At 29.4% G+C, this 21,368-nt stretch overlaps 1 protein-coding gene across 2 annotated transcripts; it reads right to left on the minus strand.

The window, feature by feature from the left end:
- Positions 1–3,624: 3,624 nt before the first annotated feature.
- On the minus strand, positions 3,625–19,997 carry tsl (torso-like). Of its 2 annotated transcripts, none has more exons than XM_065498237.1 (4): positions 19,599–19,997; positions 5,218–5,510; positions 4,694–5,125; positions 3,625–4,616 (listed from the first exon to the last, which is right to left on the minus strand). In XM_065498237.1, the coding sequence occupies exons 2-4, from the start codon at positions 5,437–5,439 to the stop codon at positions 4,209–4,211; spliced, it is 1,062 nt and encodes a 353-aa protein (XP_065354309.1). In that variant the 5' UTR covers positions 5,440–5,510; positions 19,599–19,997; the 3' UTR covers positions 3,625–4,208. The 2 variants fall into 2 exon arrangements, with proteins under 2 accessions (XP_065354309.1, XP_065354310.1); XM_065498238.1 differs by having other exon boundaries at positions 19,523–19,619.
- Between the last annotated feature and the right edge of the window lie 1,371 nt (positions 19,998–21,368).

The raw sequence follows: 21,368 nt of genomic DNA on the forward strand, positions 1-21,368 counted from the left end.
TGGCAACATTATTCCCGTGGGAAAATTCATATTTTCATCTACACTCAGTTCTCGTTTTATGCGGATTCAAATTTATGCGATAATTTTTTTTTAGAATTTTAAAAGATTTTGAAATTTTAGATGGTTTTGAAAGCTTTTCTCTAACCGGCAAGGCTGCCTTTAGGCGGGGTATGTTATATGTATGTAATGCTGCTTTATTTGCTTATTTCTCCCGTTATAACGGTAAATATGTGTAAAGAGACAAACAATTTACTTATTGTGATAAATATGAATGTGCACTTCTCTTTTATTTTTTTTTTTATTCCAACGTATTTTTTTTATTCAAACAATATCCTGGTATATTGTTTTACCTCAAAATAAAATTGGCCGGTTAGAGGGTTAATTCTTCATTTACATAACCAAGCCCTTAAGGGCCTTACCTTTTTACCTTTTTTAAATTAAACCAATTTTGCATCACTGATATAATGTTTTTTACAAAATCAAATTCTTAATATAGATTCAGATACGGAAAGAGAATTAAAGATTCGCGGGCTGACTGATCTGTTTTCCGGATATCAAGAGTTGCATAACCCTAGAAAGATAATCATATTTTGACATACGTTAAAGATAATCATGCGTAACATTTACGCATACTTTTTGAAAAGCTAAATTGTGGTATTTTTTTGATTAATTTAAAATAAACTAATGTTGTTTACTTTTTTCAATATATCTGAAGTAAAAATACCCGAAATTTAAATATATTTATATATATTTATTATCAGAAAAAACAAAAACAAAAGAACAACTTCAGTAATTAACAAAACTTAAAGATAATATTTCTTAGAATACCTATCACCCGTTTTTGGGCTTAAAGTCAGTCATTTTAATGAATATAGTAAATGAACAAAGTATTTTTTATAAAATACATATATAAAGGCTTTTAAAAATTATTCAGATTCAACTTTGACAAAGATCAATAGACTAACTCATCTGTAGTCAAGTGGTTGTCCTTTCTCACTGCTGTCATTACTAGAATCCCAACCAGAGTGCAAATTTCAACTTCGCACGTATCGCGAAATGTATCGCTGGTCAGAAATTTGCTTCTTTTCAAAGATATATCGGCATTATTCCATTTTGCGACTTCCGTAATTATATCATCCACTAAAACTTGTTAAAATATGAAAGGCGATCATGGAGATTGCGACACATTCGTGTATTACCCCTTTGAGAATTAAAAATTTTCAATGCTGAGACTCGGCCGCGTCTACTTGATTTCGATCAACAATGTCTATTCTTTCCTCTTATAGCGCTCTGTGACATGGTTATTATTCGGCGAGATGCTGACGAAGAAGCTGGTTGCTCTACATTAACTTCGTATATGTACTCGCCTGCAATAGGCGTTCTTCGGTCTCGACATTTTCGAAAGCTTCTTCAACATCGCTATGTACATCATTTTCGCTCTCGTGGTATTTTATCTCGCTATCGGTTTCTGCACAAGTAATCTCGTCATCAATCTTTAAAAAAGCAGCTAGGATAGCACCTTCATCCAAATTCCGACGTGCCATTTTTGTTCCAGTCAGGATATCGACAAATCAAAGGCTACACTATAAAATTTAACAATTTATGCACAATAAGTGGCTATAAAAAAAACAAACATCACGAATATTCATAAAAATAACAATCTTGAAAGTCACTCTAAAGATAATCATGCGTAATTTTGACTCACATATCAGTTATATTTCATAATTAGAAATACCTACCGCAGCGATATTTGTGTCTGATTAAAGCTCTGATCAACGAATGATATGTCTAAAGAGTACAACTGCGAATTCATTGTAAATAAAGAGTATGCGTAAATTTTACGCAGATTATCTTTCTAGGGATAAGCAACTTAAAAATCGCAAAGTTTAATGACAAATTATTTTGCCCCTATTCACTAGATTAATTCTAGTGATGAAAATTATATTTTACCATATGATGACAGTATGATTATATCATCTAGTGATGAAAGTGACGTTGAACCAATTCCAAACCGATGCAGACAATTATTTAGTGATTCAGATTAATCATGCATATTTAAAGAATTTCCTTAAAAAATGTGTTAGCTCGTTTTTTTGGATCATTTTCACTTTTTCTGTAATTATAAATATTTTTGTTTATTTTTTTAACGTATTTTGTTTTTATTGTTTAAGTAAATTAAATAAATATATGTTTGTTGATTTTTTTTATGCGATTTTGTTCTGATTTTTTAATTAAAATCTGAATTTATGCGATTTTTCAGAATTTTTGAAAGAATTGTTGAGATGCAATGGAAGCGGAGAAGACGAATTATAACTTAATATAAAGCTGTTGATACTTCAGATCCATTAATTTCCATATCATTTTTAAATTTGCGCTTACAAAAGCGGAGACGTTCCACATTTCCACTTGAAGTAATTGAATTATTATGTTGCAGTGAACCCATGGAAGAATTTCACCTTAGCCACCAAGACGATGAAATTAATGAAAGTGAAGAGGACCTCTCGATTTAAGCAATTACTAAATGTTTTAGTATAATTAAAATAAATGAATGAACACAATGTATTGTGTTTGCATTAATGATTGCAAAAGGGTTAATTTTTGGTCGTTAGTGGGTTAAATTCCATTTTTTTTAATAGAATTATTCTTACTTATGAAATTCTTACAGGTTTTGGTTTGAATAGCATGATTTTGTAGTCGTTATTAATTTAGCACAGAAAAAGTGGTCATTTGACCTATAGTGCATATGTATATTTTGAAAAAAAAACTATTTACATGTACATTAGACATGCCCTCAAAAATAGATTTGTTTCAGTTATCCGATTGCACTTAAATTTTGCAGTAGTTAGTTTTAGCTACTAATGAACAAAATAAGACCCATCCAAAGCAAATCTATTTTTTAAGGGCATGTCTAATGTACATACAGTGAGCCTCAAAAGTGAGTAAACAGCAGCGAATTTTTTGATTTTTTAAGATCATGAAAATCATTATAGTCCGACTTAAATCTATATTTTTCACAACCAAAGATATTATTCAAGCCAATCTCTATCAAACCGAAACTTTAAAATTTTAATCATGGATAAATTTTAGAATTTTCATTATCTTAAAAAATATTCAATAATTTTTGGTGTATACTCACTTTTGCGGCTCACTGTATGTACACAATTTTGAAGTTTTGGTCCTCATGAAACAGACTAGGAGTTCAAGGGCTCAATAACTCCTCACGTTTTAAGATTGGTACGTATGTATGAACTTAAAATTCTTTATTATATTATTGTTAAACCTTCCGGTATAATTGCAGACGTTGTTAGCTTCCTATGGCAGAAATTTGGGAAAATACGACATAAATGGTAAGACGATTGATTTTCAATTAAGATGAATGTGAAAACAAGCGAATAATATCCATATAACTTGGATTTCCGTTTGCTGGAAAGTCCGTAAGTTTTGCAGAAGCTAATTCATATTGTGTATAACAGTATTTTATATAGAAAATATTGTGTATAACAGTATTTTCTTTAGAAACTATTGTGTATAACTGTGTTTTTCTATAGAAAATATTGTGTATTTTTAGTTTGTCTTAAATTCCTGGCCACCACTGTAAGTAATTGTATAAATAAAATAAAACTCTTATTTAAATTTACAAAACTTATTTATCTATTATTGTATTTCTATTAAAATTGTTCATACAAATACCAAAATAATGGTATTAAAAACAGGTGGTTATCTGATCTATTTGAAATAAGAAAGTAAAATATCGTTTTTTTAAATTTAATTTCAATTTCATCACTGTGTGCGTAAACTTATTTCTCTTATGGTTAATTATAAAATATTGTAATTATAATTATTATGCTATCATTCGTACAACTTTATTATATACATACTACATACATTCATATTTGTTTAACGATAAATTGTTGATTTAATTTTTAGTTTGGTGTCATAGTATAATAATCAATGTAATAAAAATTATGCACTAAAAAAAGTATCACAGGCATCAATATGTTAAATGATCTTATTTAATAAACTTAAAGTAAAGTGAACGTGTGAACCAACCGAATAAACGACATCAATAGATATTTATATGGTTAACTAGATGTCCTAAAGGTAGTAAGTAGTTGAATGATCATTACCTTTGTTAGGTGATCGTTACCTTTGTTTCCTGTTTCATCTGTTAACGTCCATGCATTAGGAACTTGTATGTCGGTGAGACATTAGTTTTGGGGCATATTCGCTTCCCAAAGCTTCATATGATTGTCTAACACTTCATGGAACCAATTTTGTTTTTCTGGTTCATTTCGAAATATAACATTGAGTGATTTTAGATCTAACTGTAGTATGGCATCGTTTCCTAAAAGACTATCTAGAGTTCGAAGCAAAGTGCCATTGCCATGTAGTTTAAGTAGCGTAACATATTTGACCAGTAAGTACTCATATTGAAGTTTTCGGCGAGCCCATCTTTCAACGGTAATGTTGGCACTAGCTGATCTTATTTGGCCCAAGTGTTCGGCAACCCAGGGTGCAAACAAGTGATAGAGATCTTGTTTTGATAGAGCATTGATGCCTTTGGTCTTTATTCGTTCCTTAATCATTTGATAGTTTTTACGATTGTAAACGAATACCTGAAAACATAGAATATTTTAAATATACGTAAGTAGTATATAGTAAGTATTTTTCGATAATCCACAATTATATTTACTTGATATAAGGAGTTTCCAGTTGTATATGAGTTGATGTAATGTGTTCCCACATTTTCGAAAAATTTTACAGCCGTTGTAACGTTTCCTGTTACAATTTCGTTCATTCTCTCTCGCACATCGTTTTCAAGTGTCAAATTTTGGGGTAATTCTGACTTGAATTTGCCAGTCTCTCGAAATCGTACAACACGCACAAGAACGTACGAGTAATCGCCCTGTATAAAGGATGTATTAATGCCAAGTTTCTTGGCTGCATTATCTGGAAACCAGCCGCCTGTGAACGCTTCCCAAGGTCTGTCTAATCGCTCTATAGTGAAGTCACGAAAGTAAGCTTGGTACAGTTGTCGGCGGTTGTCACAAAATTCCATATGAAAATCGCCATGAAATACACCTGGCGTATTCTGTTCTTGACTCTCACCCAAATGACTCAAATCCTGCAATTAAATAAATAATGAAAACATTATCATCCTCCTCCTCCTCCTCCTCCCGTTGTACGTTTATTTAATTCATTTCAAAATGTACGCACTTTGTATATATTCCGGGTAGGTTCTTTAAACAGCCATCTGACATCTTCATTGGTATCATTGGTCGGAATAACACGCATCGATATTCCCAAATAACCAAATCGCACAAATACGTTTAAAGCTTTTCCCACTCTAAGCTGCGATTCTCGACTACTACCCAGCCGTGCACATGTGGCCACTAATATCAGTGTTAACTGCCAAAACAACCCATTTTTTGGGTTCATTGCTTCCTATAAACTACCTTGTACAATGGACTATATCATATGTATACGAGTATAAGCCGATATACATCAGTCTAGAAATAATAATAAAAAATTATATTAAAAAATTGTTTTCGAGCTATGCTATGAAAGGAAATACTATAGATGAATATTGCTGTACGTCGATCCTTAACTTTAAAAGAACATAATGTATGGGTGAGTATTTATCACATTGCCAATAAACATTTAACTTTTAACATACATATACATAATATGTATAAAAGCCATATATGTATGTATATGTAGGGTGGCTCCAAAATTAAAGTTGCGGATGTTCCCGACTAAAATTAAAATTTGATTCATTCTAAGACTACGTTTTGAAATTGTTTCGTCCTGGGATCAATATTTGGCGAGCTGGATCAAAGGATATAAAGGTCCTTTTTTACATTTTTTCCATATTTCTTCCAATGGAAGTATATGTAAATTTGGTATCATATGAAGAAAGGTCTTTGAGAGACGCATTCAATTGGTTATTAGAAATTTAAAAAAAAATTTTAATTTAAAAATTTTCGACAAAATTTTATTTTTTTTTTATTTTTTCATAGAATTTATTCAAATAGAATTTATTCAAATGTAATTTCACCGAAATGGTTTTTCTCGTTTTTTAAAATTTTAAATTTTTCTCGTTTGAAAAAATTAAAAAAAAAGAAATTAAATTTTGTCGAAAATTTTTAAATTAAATTTTTTTTAAAATTTCTAATAACCAATTGAATGAGTCTCTCAAAGACCTTTCATATGATACCAAATTTACATATACTTCCTTTGGAAGAAATATGGACACAATTTAAAAAACCTCAAAAAGGACCTTTTTATCCTTTGGTCCAGCTCGCCAAATATTGACCCCAGGACGAAACAATTTCAAAACGTAGTCATAGAATGAATCAAATTTTAGTTTTAGGCGGAAACATCGATACCTTATTTTTTCTCCATACAAACGGGGCCACCATAATGTACATAAATTTTCGCATAATCCTTTGCCAATAGCACAGTCAAAAATGTTTCTTAATAATAAATAAGATAAAAATACAACATGAGATTTGAATGAGTCCTTGTTGCAAATAATACAAAAATAAATTTTTTATTGCACCAAAAAGCATTATTTCGAAGGAAATATCCTTAACAATTAATAGTGATATATTCGACTGTGCCAAATACTTTAACATAAAGGACAAATGTTTGGTGAAAAAATAGTTTTTAGAAAAAACAAGTTTTCTCAACTCAAAACGAATTTTGTCAGTTTAATTTTGTTTGTTTGTATGTATGTTTGTTATTGTCGGTATTATTGCATTTTCTAAACAAAACGCTTTTTATAAACTGGTCTGGTTACCTTTCAAATCTTTAAAAAATTTCCACATTAAGAACGCTGGTTAGTTGCTTTATTTTGAGACTTATCAATTATTGTTTTTATCATACATACAGTGACGACAACTCAAGTAGCGCGTTTAGCATGAAACATTTTAATAACGGTTTTTTTAATTGCCAGTATTTAACTGTCAGTATTCCTCACATTATTGTAAAGTGATTACTATAACAAAACAATTGAGGTATTCAAACGGTCTGCTATTAAGTCATATTGTCATATTGTCCTAATATTATGATAGTTTAAACAGATTGTTGATGTGCTTCAAACAAAAAAAATGAATGTCAATCAAGTGATTGTGCCAGCTGATTGGCCGTGTATGAGATTGTGGTGTGATTGTACCAGCTGCTGCTGCATTATCAAAAATAGTTTGATTTTTTTTGATTGTACCAGTATGATTGAATAGAGTTTTGTAAAATTAGCTCATAAAAGTTAAATAAAACCTAGCTTTCCTTTGTTTTATTATTCATTACAACCTTTTCACACAATTTTTGTAATAAAATTAATTTTGTAACAGCATGCTGGTGTAGTGTGTGTGTCCAACTTAATTGAACAACCACTTGATGGCACATCAATGATGGTGTTGTGTATGAGCCCTATTACTTACATAAAAACCACAAAGTTTAATGTAAACTCATTTTTATTTTTGTTCAAATAGTGCTATCTGCTTATTTCACTGTTAGAATCGAAAAAACTGCAACTTGTAAAAAGTACTATTTAACATATAAGCACGAATATGAGGAATTATTAAAAACTTAACATATGTATGTAGGATTTAGACGTCGTTTTTAAATAACATTATAAAATAATCTTTAGTTATTACTCTTAGAGTTAACGAAAAAAAAACACAGTTTTTTCGCTCTCCTGTAAAATATTGATTTTGCACTATTTGAATATAAACACTCGATATGTTTTTTTTATATTTGGGTTTTTGTGGTTTTGCCAATTCTGCGCCTTAAATCAAAAATAATAGTTACATCCAAAATATCATTCACTCTACCTATATTTACATAACTCATACATACATATGTATTTAATAAATTATATAAATGAAAACTTTTAAATGCATAAAAGATTAATCTTGCAATTTTTATTATTTTAGATTCGCTTTAAAAACTTAAATGAAACATCACATTCAATTTAACGTTAGGTTATATCATCAGTAAGTTTTGAATGTATCATTAGTAAGATTTAGCATAAATTTGAAATATGTATACGGAATTTCAGTACATCAGAGCGCGAGCAATTTTTGACAGTTTCATTATGCGTAATTGATTCTAGAACAGTTTGTAAGTAAATTCATCATCCTCTACTACTTAAAATTATTGTAATGCTTACAAATTTGTATCGATAGAGCTCTACATCAGCATAACATTTATAACAATCAATATAAGTAAATAAAAAATACACTAAAATATGAAATTTATTAATATTAGCGCTAAATTTTAAAAACCGGTTAACCGAGTGATAAAATCCAAATAAACCGATTTAATATATTGGCACTATTACACCAATCTTGGCACATTTTTAACAACGTTTTGGCACTAAATAACATTTTGCCAATCTCATCACTGTATGACAGTGGTTTTCGAAATAGTACGATTTGTTAACAGTGAATGGTGTATAGTATGTTTATTCAAACATTATATATAAACCTTTAAGCACACTCTCACTCACATTCATTTACCACAACAGCAATTGCCAAAGAAAAACCAAATCGTTTCTAGCATTGTGATTATAACCTTGTGCAAGACCATCTGTCCATCGAACCGACTAACCATACGCCAGTCTCTCCGCATGAATCAATATTCCAAATGCATATTATTAAAGTCAAACAGTAAGAGACGGACAGACCTCTCTCTCTCTAAGCCACATATGGAATTATTTGTACCCTTTACCGTATGTAATTGACACAGTGATGTTAACTTTTTAATTTCGATTACCGTACAGCCTTAAAAAAATTACCGTTTTTTATGTAAAATTACCGTATCCAAAGTTTAGTACAAAAATAATAATATTTTCTTATTGAAACAGGTTTATTTTTATAATTCAATATATCGAGGGCCTATATCCAAAACTCTCTATCTTAAAAAACAACTTTTCAGGAAAGCCAAAAAACTTTTTTTCGCGTATTACTTGAGTTATTAAAATTCGGTATGAAAATCCCTCTATTTCTTCTCAAAATATTCAATGTGTATATTAAAATGAAAAGATAAAGGATTTTGCATTTTAATAGAATTAAATTATTTAGATTTCATTTATGCCATCGTCAGTTTTTAACGTAATTTATTTAAGAAACGGCTCATAATACAACATAAGATAAAAAAAACTTTAAAAGTAGACACTTTTTTAAGCAAACTCTAACTTTAACCATTTATTTTTATGCCATGGAAATTATATTTTCCAAAAACATAATGTTAAAATTTTTTCATGGTAATTAATTTTTGTAAATGATTGAAAAATGTAAAATTCATGTTCAGCATTCAAAAATTAGTAAGAAAACATGAATTGCAAGAAGAAATTATTCCAAAAAATTATTTGAAAAGATAGAGGCTTTTGCATTCGGAAAAAAATAATTGTATAACATAGAGAAATAACAAAAATGCAAATAAAACAGCAAAAGACAATATGGTTGTAAGAAATTCACACCATAGATGAGTACTGTTTTACTGAAAATTTTACTATCAAAAAGTAATTTTCGTGAATATCAAAGATAGTGGATTTTAAATATAGGACCATGTTTGTAAAACAGCGGAATGCCATTTTTATCAAAATCATTTATTTGCCTTATAATATAAATTCCGTATCTTTTTATTTAAATTCATCCATTTCAACAGCTTCTGGGAAATGTAAAACTAAAGGAATTATAGAAATGTTGGTATCGAACAATTGGGGATTTATGACGATCAGTTTTTAATACTAATTTGTATGTTGAAATATCCATACTTGAAAGACTTGCGATTACTTTACCGCCTAGATATATTTTGTCTAGTGGTAGTTGGTTATCATCATCCTCAAAGTTTTATGATTATTTTAATGAGAAATATGTACATTATATGTAGACACATTATAGAAATATAACGTTTGGGATATAATTTTTAAAAATTTAAACCTTTTAAAATTACCGTACAAATGTAGAAATTACCTGCCTACCGTACAGAGGTCTAAATTACCGTACAATACGGTAATTACCGTACGGTTAACATCACTGAATTGACATAATATTATGTTAAAAAAACATTTTTTAAATGTCAAGCTTTTAAAAACGAATAATTTTGTATCTCTTACCCCCATTAACACTGTCAGTATAACTATTAGTTTACACATAATCAGACTTCGTGTTCCTGGAGGTTAATTGAATTAACCGATTACGAACAAATTCTATAACGATTTAAGCATAGACAATAACTAGATAGGTAACTGAAAGCCAAAAACCTAAGTCTGTTGTCAAAAACCTAATTCATGAGAATGTATTGCATGTATTTGTATTGTATCACCCGTATGTGTGAAAAGAGAGTAATTTTTCAATATATATTACTCTCTCCTTCCGTTCTATGTTTTTATTCTATGGATTTAAGTATTATTTGTGCCCAAAGTAAATTAATAAAGTAGACTCAGTAGAACAGCTGACTATTTTTTTTACTTTGGTCTGAACTGTCAATTCACTTGTGGTTGTTGTGGCGAAAAATACAACAAGCCCAAAAGCAAAAACAACAACAGGCAACTTTGACAGCTCAGACCTTAAACCAAAAACAAAATTGCTTGTGGTTTTTGTAAATGTTGTATTTGTTGTAGTACTGTCGCTACTTTATTAATTTACTTTGTTTGTGCCCATTGATTGTACTACAATTTTGTTAATTATGAAACATACAGTCAGAGACACCTCAAATATTGATTGTTTAAAGAAAAGTAAACGTTTAAGGAAAACTTAAAGTATACAGTTTTATTTAGTTTCATAAATAACAAAATACAATAACAAAAAATAGACTTCATTACAAACATAACGGTAATTCTTAAAAATACGATAAAAGTTTAAATATTTTTGAGGTGTATTTAAACTTTAGTCTCTGACTGTACATACATATCGCACTGGTTCCTTCCTCCTAAAGAGCGTCAACTCAAAATTTTTAAAATTTCACTTTCTGCAAGAAATCGATGTGCAGTGGTCATATCTACCCACTGTAACAATTTTTAAATTAATTTTTTTTTGAATTTTAAAAGATTTTGAAATTTTAGATGTTTTTTTAAAATTTTTTTTTTACCATTTTTAAATTAAACCATGTTTGCATCACTGATATAATGGTTATTTGTTTGTTTGTTTTTTACAAAATCGGACTGACTCATCCGTTTTCCGGATATCAAGAGTTGCATAAGCAACTTAAAAATTCAAAATCGCAATGTTTAATGACAAATTATTTTGCAAGAAAAGAAGCAATTGAAGCTCCTCCTAAAAATTCTTTGATTTCGTCCCCTTTTCACTAGATTAATTCTGGTGATGAAAATTATATTTTACCATATGATGACAATATATCATCTAATGATGAAAGTGACGTTGAACCAATTCCAAAACCATGCAGACAATTATTCAGCGATTCAGATTAAACATACATATTTACAGAATTTCCTTAAAAAATGTGTTAGCTCATTTTTTTTTGTATCATTTTCACTTTATCTATAATAATGAATTAATTTTATAGTTTTGTTTATTTTTTTTTTTAATTTTGTTTTTATTGTTTAAGTAAATTAAATAAATATATTTTTGTTGATTTTTTTATGCGATTTTGTTCTGATTTTTTAATTAAAATCTAAATTTATGCGGGTTTTCAGAATTTTGGATCGAATCATTAGTTTTTATATGAAGCTAGAGTATTGATTTTGCAAAAAAAAAGTCAAAATTTAATTTTTTTCGAAAGATTGAAGATATCTAAACTTTTTGGGACAAATTTTTCTAAGAACAATAGGTAATAAGTATTTATGAAAAAAAAAACAGTGGCCAAAATAAATGTAACATCTCTGGTGTTGTTGAAAAATTGTGTCTAAATTACTATCCAATAAGAGTAACCTTGGTGCAAATTTCATTCCGATCGGAAGACATCGGTTTCAAAAGTTGGTTCACTTGACGTGAAATCCCCCATACGTATATATATTTTTAAAATTCATTACAATTTTACAGCAATACTCCTATACAGGCTATAACTTTTGAATCCTGTAGTATCCTGAGAACATTTTGCCATTACCTCTATTATGTTAACAAATAACATTCTGCCCCTACTTGCTAAATTGTTCGTGGCAGGTATTTAGACCTGCCCACTATTTTATTAATATAATGTTCATATAACTAAGTAATACGTTAAAAATTAGTTATAGTCAAGATGTATTAACCAGGTCTCAGCGTAACTACAACAATTACAACATACAAGAACAACAGTCACTTTTACCTTCTAAACTGTCAAAAACAAAATTCACAAAAACACACTTTTTAAAATGAAATAGTTTTTTTTGGCACTTTAAAATATGTTACGCACATAAAGCGGTGACAAAAAAATAATTTCTTAACTATAATATAATCTTTTTACTCTTATAACAAATTTAAAAAATTTTTTAAACAAGTTTTTGACTTTTCAGAAGGTAAACATGAGTAGAGCAAAAAACAGTCAGCTGGCGTTACGCTGCCACATGGTTAAATACGCCTTGGTTATAGTGAGGCTGGAGCCTTGCGTTATGGTTTTTTCCTATGTTTTTAAAATCATAAAAGTTTTTTTTGTTGTTTTAAATTTTATGAAAATAACCAACCTCCCACCTCAAGTGAACAAAATCTTAAAGAGCTTACTTAGGGAAAATTAATACCAAGTGTTGTTGGTTCCATCTGTTAAAATATCTTAAGAAAGTAAGCGAAACAAATAAGATTACAGGTGTTCATATAGAAATGAAACACCTGTAAACAAAATACAGTTTATATTTAGCCGATGAGTCATTGACCAAAATGTTCAAACCAAATTTTAACAGTTTTTAAATGCGCTCAGTTTACTCTATAAAAATTGTATCAAAGGTTGTCATGAGCTGAAACGCGATCTTTTTAATGATTCATAAATCATTAGAAACACTCAAGGCACTAATTGAAATTGGTCAAAATCAAGGTTGTCTAAAAGGGAGAACTATAAGTGCCAAATTTCATTGGTCTATGGATGGTTTAGAATGGTTTCAGGTAAACCGTTGATTATAATTATGTCCGTATTTTCCCTCTTTGTCCTACAATATTATAGTCTGAACTTGAAAAAAGTATGTAGTCTATAGTTCCTTACAAGCTATGATGGTTCTAAGTTGAAAATTTAATTTGGATCTGTTCAGATCGGTTTATGCGTGATTGCGTCACAAACAAACCAATACTTGATCCATAAAATATTTATATGGATGACACGAACGATATTTTTTAGCATTAATTACACTGTACTACAGAATGTATAACTGTAAAGGTTATAACGACTCAGTTAAACAATTTAAATGATTTCAAACACATAAAACAGCATCACTCAAAGCTGAATTTTTCTTCTTAATATATGTATGTACTTGCAAACTAACGATATTAATTAATTAATTTTGTGGATAATCAATTAATTATTCCTATTGAAATTCATATTAAGAACATTTTCGGTCTGGACAAACAAATTATATTCAAACGTCGGATCTCATATTTTGTTTGCCATTTATTTAAAACAAAGAAACAACCTTGCTAATCTAGTTTTGTTTTGACTAGTTTTTAACGGTGCAATAAACAAGACTACTAACTACTCTTCACATCTTAAATTTTAATTAAAACTTTGCTGTCTTTGGCGAATAAACTTTTGAAATGTTTCATTGTTTTTAACTGGTTAAAAACAAGTGAAACAATTTTTTATGAATACATACATACATACATATTATGTATATTATATTATATAAAAACATATATTATGTACATATGCATACATACATGCATATGTATATAAATATGTATGTATGTATGAATAAATGTTTAGCATAACACATTACTCTGCAGTTCTGGGTGGCTGTCGCGAACTAGTAATTTTACCTATCATTTAGGTTGACCACTAGTTATTTATCTGATTTATAATATCTTTTTCTCTATATTAATAATCTGACAGTACATGATCCTATACTAGATATGTGGCAAATTTATTAACTTTGTAATAATTGTATTATGTCTGTTGATGAGACACCTGAAATATTTCAAGAAATTATTGAAATAAAATGTAACTTGTGTTTCGCGCTTGTTGGCACTGAGCCGTTAAAGCTATTATCACAATTTATGCTACATACATAATTTCAAGTTGAAATTGAGAAAATCCAAAGTTATGTTGAGAAAATACTAATTGATGATTAGAAATCCAATTCAATACTGAACAAGAGCAAATTAATACAAATTGAAATTCAGAATAGCCAGTTTCTCAAATCAATGACTTTTTCATCGGAAACCCTTTACATTTCAAAAATATCGAGATTTGAAAATTGAAAATTTTTTTAAAATTGTCTAAAATTATATACATATGTAGACATAATTGCCCATAAGATTGAAACTACTCAAAGGCAAAGATATTGTCCTTAAAATTGTATGAATAAAATTGGAGTTCGTAGACATCTAACTAACATAAAAATTTTAAACTCAATTATTTCGAAATGGCAAAAAAAATATACACTATTGTTTTATTAAGGGGACGATAACATCTTCATTTTGTATTTTCTCAAATATATGTTTGCTTTTATAAATTTCTATTTGTAATTTCCCAATATGAATTTGATTTTCTCAATTTCAACTAGAAATGGTGAAGTCAAAAAAGAATCATGACTTCTTAATTTTTTTTTAAAGAAGTGTATATTATATTACTAACAAAAATGTCAATTAACTTGATGTTAGATTACCTGGAATGTAAGTACTTGTAAGTAATGTAAAGAGCAGATACGTGTCAAACTAACCAAAATATATAAATTGGATACTGCTAGTTATCAGACAATTACTGTCTCTAAGCGATACATTCACTACTTTTAAAACTGCCGGGTATTTATACAAGAATAAATAAATAAATACATACATACAGTTGCGAACACGACAATAGCAGTACCACTAATATTTTAAATATAAAATATTTTAACTGTTTTCCCAGTGTATTATTTATGTTTGAGAACCAGAAGAGGGTGGTAGTCTTAGAATATATTGCCTGCAGCCTGAACTTCAAAATAAAACATGTTAAGACCAGTCAGTTCACATAATATTACGCCATTTGCTTGTAGACGAGTCGGCATCTAGCGAAACCCCGAACGTGTACCACTATGTATTTTTTAACTATATACTTGAACTTCGGCCTACCAAGTTTGCATCTAGATGTCTTCATAGTCATATCGCATATCTGAATAAGATTTTCCCTCTTTTCTTAACTGTTTTGCGCGACTAAGTAAAACAAGATTATATATAAATATACAATAAATTCATAATATTTAACCAAATGTGAAATTAATTACTAAAAATATATGATACCTAGTTATTTTACTTTATTTGACCTTTTTATTTCACTTAAATATACTAATTATTTAAGCTTATGGTCTTTTTTATAAAAATATTTTAATTTTTATTTCGATATTTCGCTACATCAATATGTATGTAGTATCTTCAAGAAAAAATTAGGTTTTGTTATTTCCAAATATTTTTATAAAAAAGACCTTAGCTTAAATAACACTATTTGACAAATAGTAGGGTCAGTGATCGGCGGGGGTTCTGCCAACCTGGAAATGTTAGATCGGTAAAAAAAAGTTACACGTGTCCCGGCATTTCGCTGGGTCAGGTCTAGTAATCGAGATGTATCGATTTGAAATTAGTATGCATCGTATAGGAATATTTTTAATTTGTTTGCCTTTTTCATGCATTTTGACCATCTAAATGTCCGAATATCGCAAAGTTATGTTCAGTAAAGTTGTTGATCTCAACGTCGGCTACAACATAGACGGTAAAGAAAAGTGATATTTTTGGTTTTCATTGAGTCGAACTCGGGAAAATCAGTTTTTCATAATTTTTTTCGTTAGTTATCTTACAAAACTAAATTAAAATCATTTAATACTATACCCAAAGAAAAAATATAGTTGTACAAGTTCTATAACATTATTATGGTTACTGTAATTATGTATATGATTGCGATAATCATAATATGTTTAAGTTACCATTCATATAATTGTAGCAATTATATACATATATGATTATAGTAAATAAATATATGTTTATGGCAATCATGTTTTTGATGAATCATTATATCATAATATGTTGAACTCAACATGGTGAAGTAATACAACATAAAAAGGTTGCCACAAACATATACTTAATTACTTCAATCATATATTTTTATTTTTTTTATTTATTTATTTTCAACAAGCTAGCCTTGTTGGCCATAACCGGTTATAAATTTCTACGTGATTGCTACAATTATATGAATGGTAAATTAAATATATTATGATTACCGCAATCATATACATAATTGCAGTAACCATAATATTTTCAAAATTATAAAAAAAACTTGTAAAAATTATGAAATGGTTATGATAAACATGTACAACTATATTTTTTCTCTGAATATAGTATTAAATGCTTTTAATTGACACAGCGAAACGCCGGGACACGTATAATTTTTTTTACCAATTTAACATTTCCCATTGCCCAGAACCCCCGCCGATCACTGACCCTACTATTTGTCGCATAGTGTAATTAGTATATTAAAGTAAAAATATTTGAATTATTCAATAAAGTTTAAAAAATAAAAAATATTGTACAATAATTGTACAATATAATCCATCGCTATTTCGTATTTCAATGTTGATAAATATTTACTCGTAAACAATGAACAAACAGTCTAGTCTGATTATTTAAAAGATAAACGAAATTCCCATTTCAACATTTTTAAAATGCTATTCCGTTTGTAGTGCTATTTCCGTTTTCGCAACTGTATGTATACAATCTTGGTGTTTCCTATCAATGGGCACAACCGTAGTTGTCAATCGGAAAGGCGGCCGATTGACTTGTAGCTACTTTAAACACTCAGTCAACAAAAACAGACACACACACACACATTAATGATGTTAAAGGTCATCGCCGTTTAGTGATTACAGTAGATACGTACGAATGTTCTGAAGGCAACCCAAACAAACTAATAGATACTACAAGTGAATGAATTAGTCGAGTAGAAATAAATATATGTATAAGTACTATCTCGTTACCCAGCAGTTCTAGGAGACAGTACCGAATTAGTGAGTTTACCGATCATTTGGGAGCTAGTTACTTCAATAGCCACATGACTAGTCAGTTTAACACGGGCATGTCCTAGGCAGGGGGTCAATTGTCTCTTTTTGATTACAATGGGACTGTCTAATAGCTGGTCCAAAGTAGGCAATGCATTGGAGTCACATACTGGTTACATAGCGTCAGTTACCTTACTAGTTTTGGTTACTTGATCAGCTACTTGACTAGTTATTTTAACACGTGCATGTCCTAAGCAGGGGGTCAATTGTCCCATTTGATTACAATGTGACTATCTGATAGATGATCGAAAGTAGTCAACGCTTCTGGTGGGTAAAATAAAGTGCAGTACAAAAAAAGTTTGAAGTGACCAGATACTTAATCAAAAATAAAAATAAACTGTATGAGAATTATATCAACACAATTTGTATAAAACCAGTTTTTACGAATTACTCACAAAACGTTTAAAGTGTCTACACTCCAGATTACTTAGAGACACTTAAGTGTCAATTGTCTACACGCTAGATTAATTGGGATGTATAAAGTAACCAATTGTCTTCTCTCTGCACTACAAAGTGCACACACGTGTCAAATGACCAAAATATATAAATTGGAGTCAGCCAAGTGTTAAGACATTTGTGACAATTACTGTCTTTAAGGGATACATTGACTACTTGCTTAACTGCTGGGTACTAATAACAATCTAAAGATGATTAAAATACATAATCCATCCTAAACTGCTTTTTCTCAGTATTTTTACTTCTTTCGCTCTTTCATATTCTCTATCACTGACTATCTCGCTCTCCTTCTTAACAGATCCATACATACAAATATAACAGTCATAGTTGCCAGATTATTTTGGAAAAAAAATTAAAAAGATACTATTTTCCATAGATAACATACATTTTGCGTTTTATTTACACAACATTTTAATGATGAAAATATAAAGACATTTTATCAACTTCGCTTTCAAAGCGAAATACAAATGATTTGGGTTTCATTAACACCACTTCAAACTTAAAAGTTTCTGTACAAAATTCGGTTCCTCTATTTCCGATTCTTTGAACACAAATGTCCAAATCCGGGAACTGGAATCCAATTTCAATCGACTTCGACTTTGGTTTTCGTACCAAGAATGTAATTTGATAAACATTATTGTCAAAATTGTCTCCAAATACATATGTAATCGTTTTATTAAAACTTTCGCATGAGTTCTTACAAATCTTCTTCTTTTTCAGATATTTTTCTTGATAATAGAACTTAAAAATAGGACTTAATAAGGATTTATTGTTTTAAGACCTAGCAGGAAATGTCAATAGTGGAACTTACTACTGACACAGTCACCAGTACTAGTGATTTATTATAACCCAGACAATGCTATTTACTATAGACATTGTAAATCCACTACTATTAGTACTACTACTGACTAGGTACTTCTATTGGGACCATATGTAGACATTGGAACCAGAGACTCACTAGTACTTTTGGAACTTTCCTGAAGTAGATGTCGAAAATGAAACTGCATATTTTGTTAGCATTTGACGTTTTATTAAAAAACAATTAAATCACATAAAGTTACAAATTGTTGTTGACTAAATGTTTTTTTCTCATCAAAAGCAAATATAAAAATATATACACTTCGTTGACAATGTCACCAAAATAGTGGACAAAACTGTTGACTTGAAGACACTTGTCCCCAGGTTTCCTTCAGGGGAATTATAAATTTTAATTTTATTAAAATGTCCTTAATATATTTCATAAATTCAAGGACTTACTTTCATATAGTACGTATTAGTTAAAACTAGTGAAAATTAGTACAAAATTTCTCCTTAAATAAATCGTCAAATTTAAGGTAAACATCATCAATTGGACCCTTAAAATAGTAAAAATTACGATAAATCGCCAAATATAGCAATCGTGATAACAGCGCTGCCATTTTAATACTTTTGTTCAAATTTTTTTATTTCAAATAGTTAAATTTTATTTAAAATTGATATAAAAGCCTATGTACCTAATTTGTATCTAACTTAAATCGATATTCATAACACATGGAGCCCAATCTTCCATGGTTATTTCGTGAATAAATTAATATAGGTAGTATGTAGTTTTTCGATTTAAGCACAATAAGTTTCAACATTTAAAGCCTCAATTATTTCGTAACAGAATTAACACAGTTATTTTTATGGACGATATTATATTTAGTTTTATTTTCTGGCAACACTGATGCATAGAAACATCTATACATGTACATTACGACTCATACATTCATACATACATACATACGTACACATACATACATATTTCCAATTGTTATCATAAATGTACAAAGTATTTGAATTGTTGTAGAATTTTGTTAGCAGTATGTACCTATTTGATGTTCTGAAATTGCCTTTTTAAAAACGTTTTCACTTCACAAAAATACTTCCGGGTTTTGGATTTTATTTATAGATATCACTAATTGAGGAATAATAGGATTATTGTATTCCGTACCTTCTCAAACAAATATTTAATCAAGTTAGATTATTAGGGTATATTTCTTCACGTTTAAATTTACTTTTATTTCCTAATTAATTTTTGTTTGGATATATACATATATTTTTTTTAATAATTATTGTGGTATTAAACAAGTATATTTAAAATGTACGTGTATGGCACAATATTTGTTTTTATTTTAGTATTTATAATTCACGCGATGTCAATTGTCTGTCGATTCTCTTCGTGAACAGAAAAAACAACACAAAATTCTATACAAAACAACAGCGTACGTTTTGCAGTTACACCTGCGTTGGTTAAAAATTATAAAATATTTAAACTGAGAGACTTAAGAACGCGACTTTAGCGAACAATTCCTAAAACACAACTTATCTTGTGCTCCGCCCGTAATCAATTAAACGTATGCCAAACACAAGTCCATCTATAACCTTCCATGTAAAAATATTCAGCGTTGTCAATTTAGCGCTTTTCGTGCTATATTTAGCGCTTTTCAATAACACAAGTAATTGAAAATTTTCAATAACAAATCAGGCGAACAAATCATTCGGGTGTGGCCAGCTTATGTCGAATTTTTGCCAGTCAGAGCAATTTTTGTAGAAACGCGCAAGATTTGCGCGTTTTACTTTAATATCTTTTTAATATAATTCTGATGAAATACCAAAGTCTTGTCTTACGTCAGAGCTTATGAAAAATTTAACGCGTTTGTGAGTACATATTTTTCATCAATTATATGTCCTCCGTTAGGCCTGTCAAGGTTGGGACTAGATAGCATATAGTCAAAACTTCGATAAAAATAAGTTGAGAGCAATCAAATCAGAAGAAAATTTATTTTCCAATTTCAGTTTATTTTCAAAATATTACTGTTAATAAAAATATTTTCCTAATTTTAACAAAGGATCTTACATAAAAACAATATTTATAATTTTTAGCGCTTTCCAGTGCGTTTTGATGTGCTGTAAGGCGCGTGTTGATCATAAATAGTTGTCATCACTGCAAATATTGTTTGATTATTTTTTCATCTACAAAAAACTACTCCTCTCTCTCTCTCTTTGCGTGTTTAAACTTTAAAGAACTGACTTATTTAAACTGAGTTTAGTTTCTCTCAGGGTTGGAAAATAGTGATTTAAAAAAACTATACTAAATGGGGCTGCCAGCAGTATTGTGATAATAGAGTTTTGAGGTTATGGAATTTTAAAGGAAACCAAGTTTAGAATACCATAACTCAAGTTCGAGTATTAAATATGTATCTTGTTATTGAAAAGTAGATACAGAAAAACTGTTCTATCAAATTATCTATAACAAGTAAGAGTAACTTAAATTGTTTTAAAAAGTATTCTGGCAATAGTGCCGTGTCTGTTTGCATGAAACGAGTTTTTTTTATTCTATATCAGTTTCAGTCAGTGTTGTTAGGTGGAGGTATTGTGTGGAATTCTACGATAAATTTAGGGTTCAAGAAAACTATAATGTAGCGGATATTTATTGTGTTACTTTTGTTCGACACGACATCGTCACTCATAATACGGCTGATTAAGTACGTTTAAGTACTTAATCTTTTTAATATTTCTAGATATTTATCGAAAACTTGTTGGTGTTTATTAGTACAAACAAAAATATTGCGGCTAATAAATAGAAATGTCGTATCAACTTTTCCATCCCTGATTGGTCATTAGAGAAATACAAAATTATTTGTTATCTGTTGCATTTATCAAGGTATTAAAGGCATTTTCAGATTCAAATGTATACGATCATAAAGTCAAGAACGACTAG

The sequence above is a fragment of the Calliphora vicina genome, chromosome 1 (assembly GCF_958450345.1).
Source record: "Calliphora vicina chromosome 1, idCalVici1.1, whole genome shotgun sequence".
Lineage (NCBI taxonomy): Eukaryota > Metazoa > Arthropoda > Insecta > Diptera > Calliphoridae > Calliphora > Calliphora vicina.

Bases quoted from the DNA above. Each gene is read 5' to 3' on its own strand.
- tsl (XM_065498237.1), bottom strand. From the start codon at position 5,439: ATGAACCCAAAAAATGGGTTGTTTTGGCAGTTAACACTGATATTAGTG. The intron at 5,126-5,217 runs GTGCGTACATTT...ATTTAATTGCAG, and splicing joins CTACCCGGAATATATACAAA to GATTTGAGTCATTTGGGTGA. The intron at 4,617-4,693 runs GTAAATATAATT...CTATGTTTTCAG, and splicing joins CTGGAAACTCCTTATATCAA to GTATTCGTTTACAATCGTAA.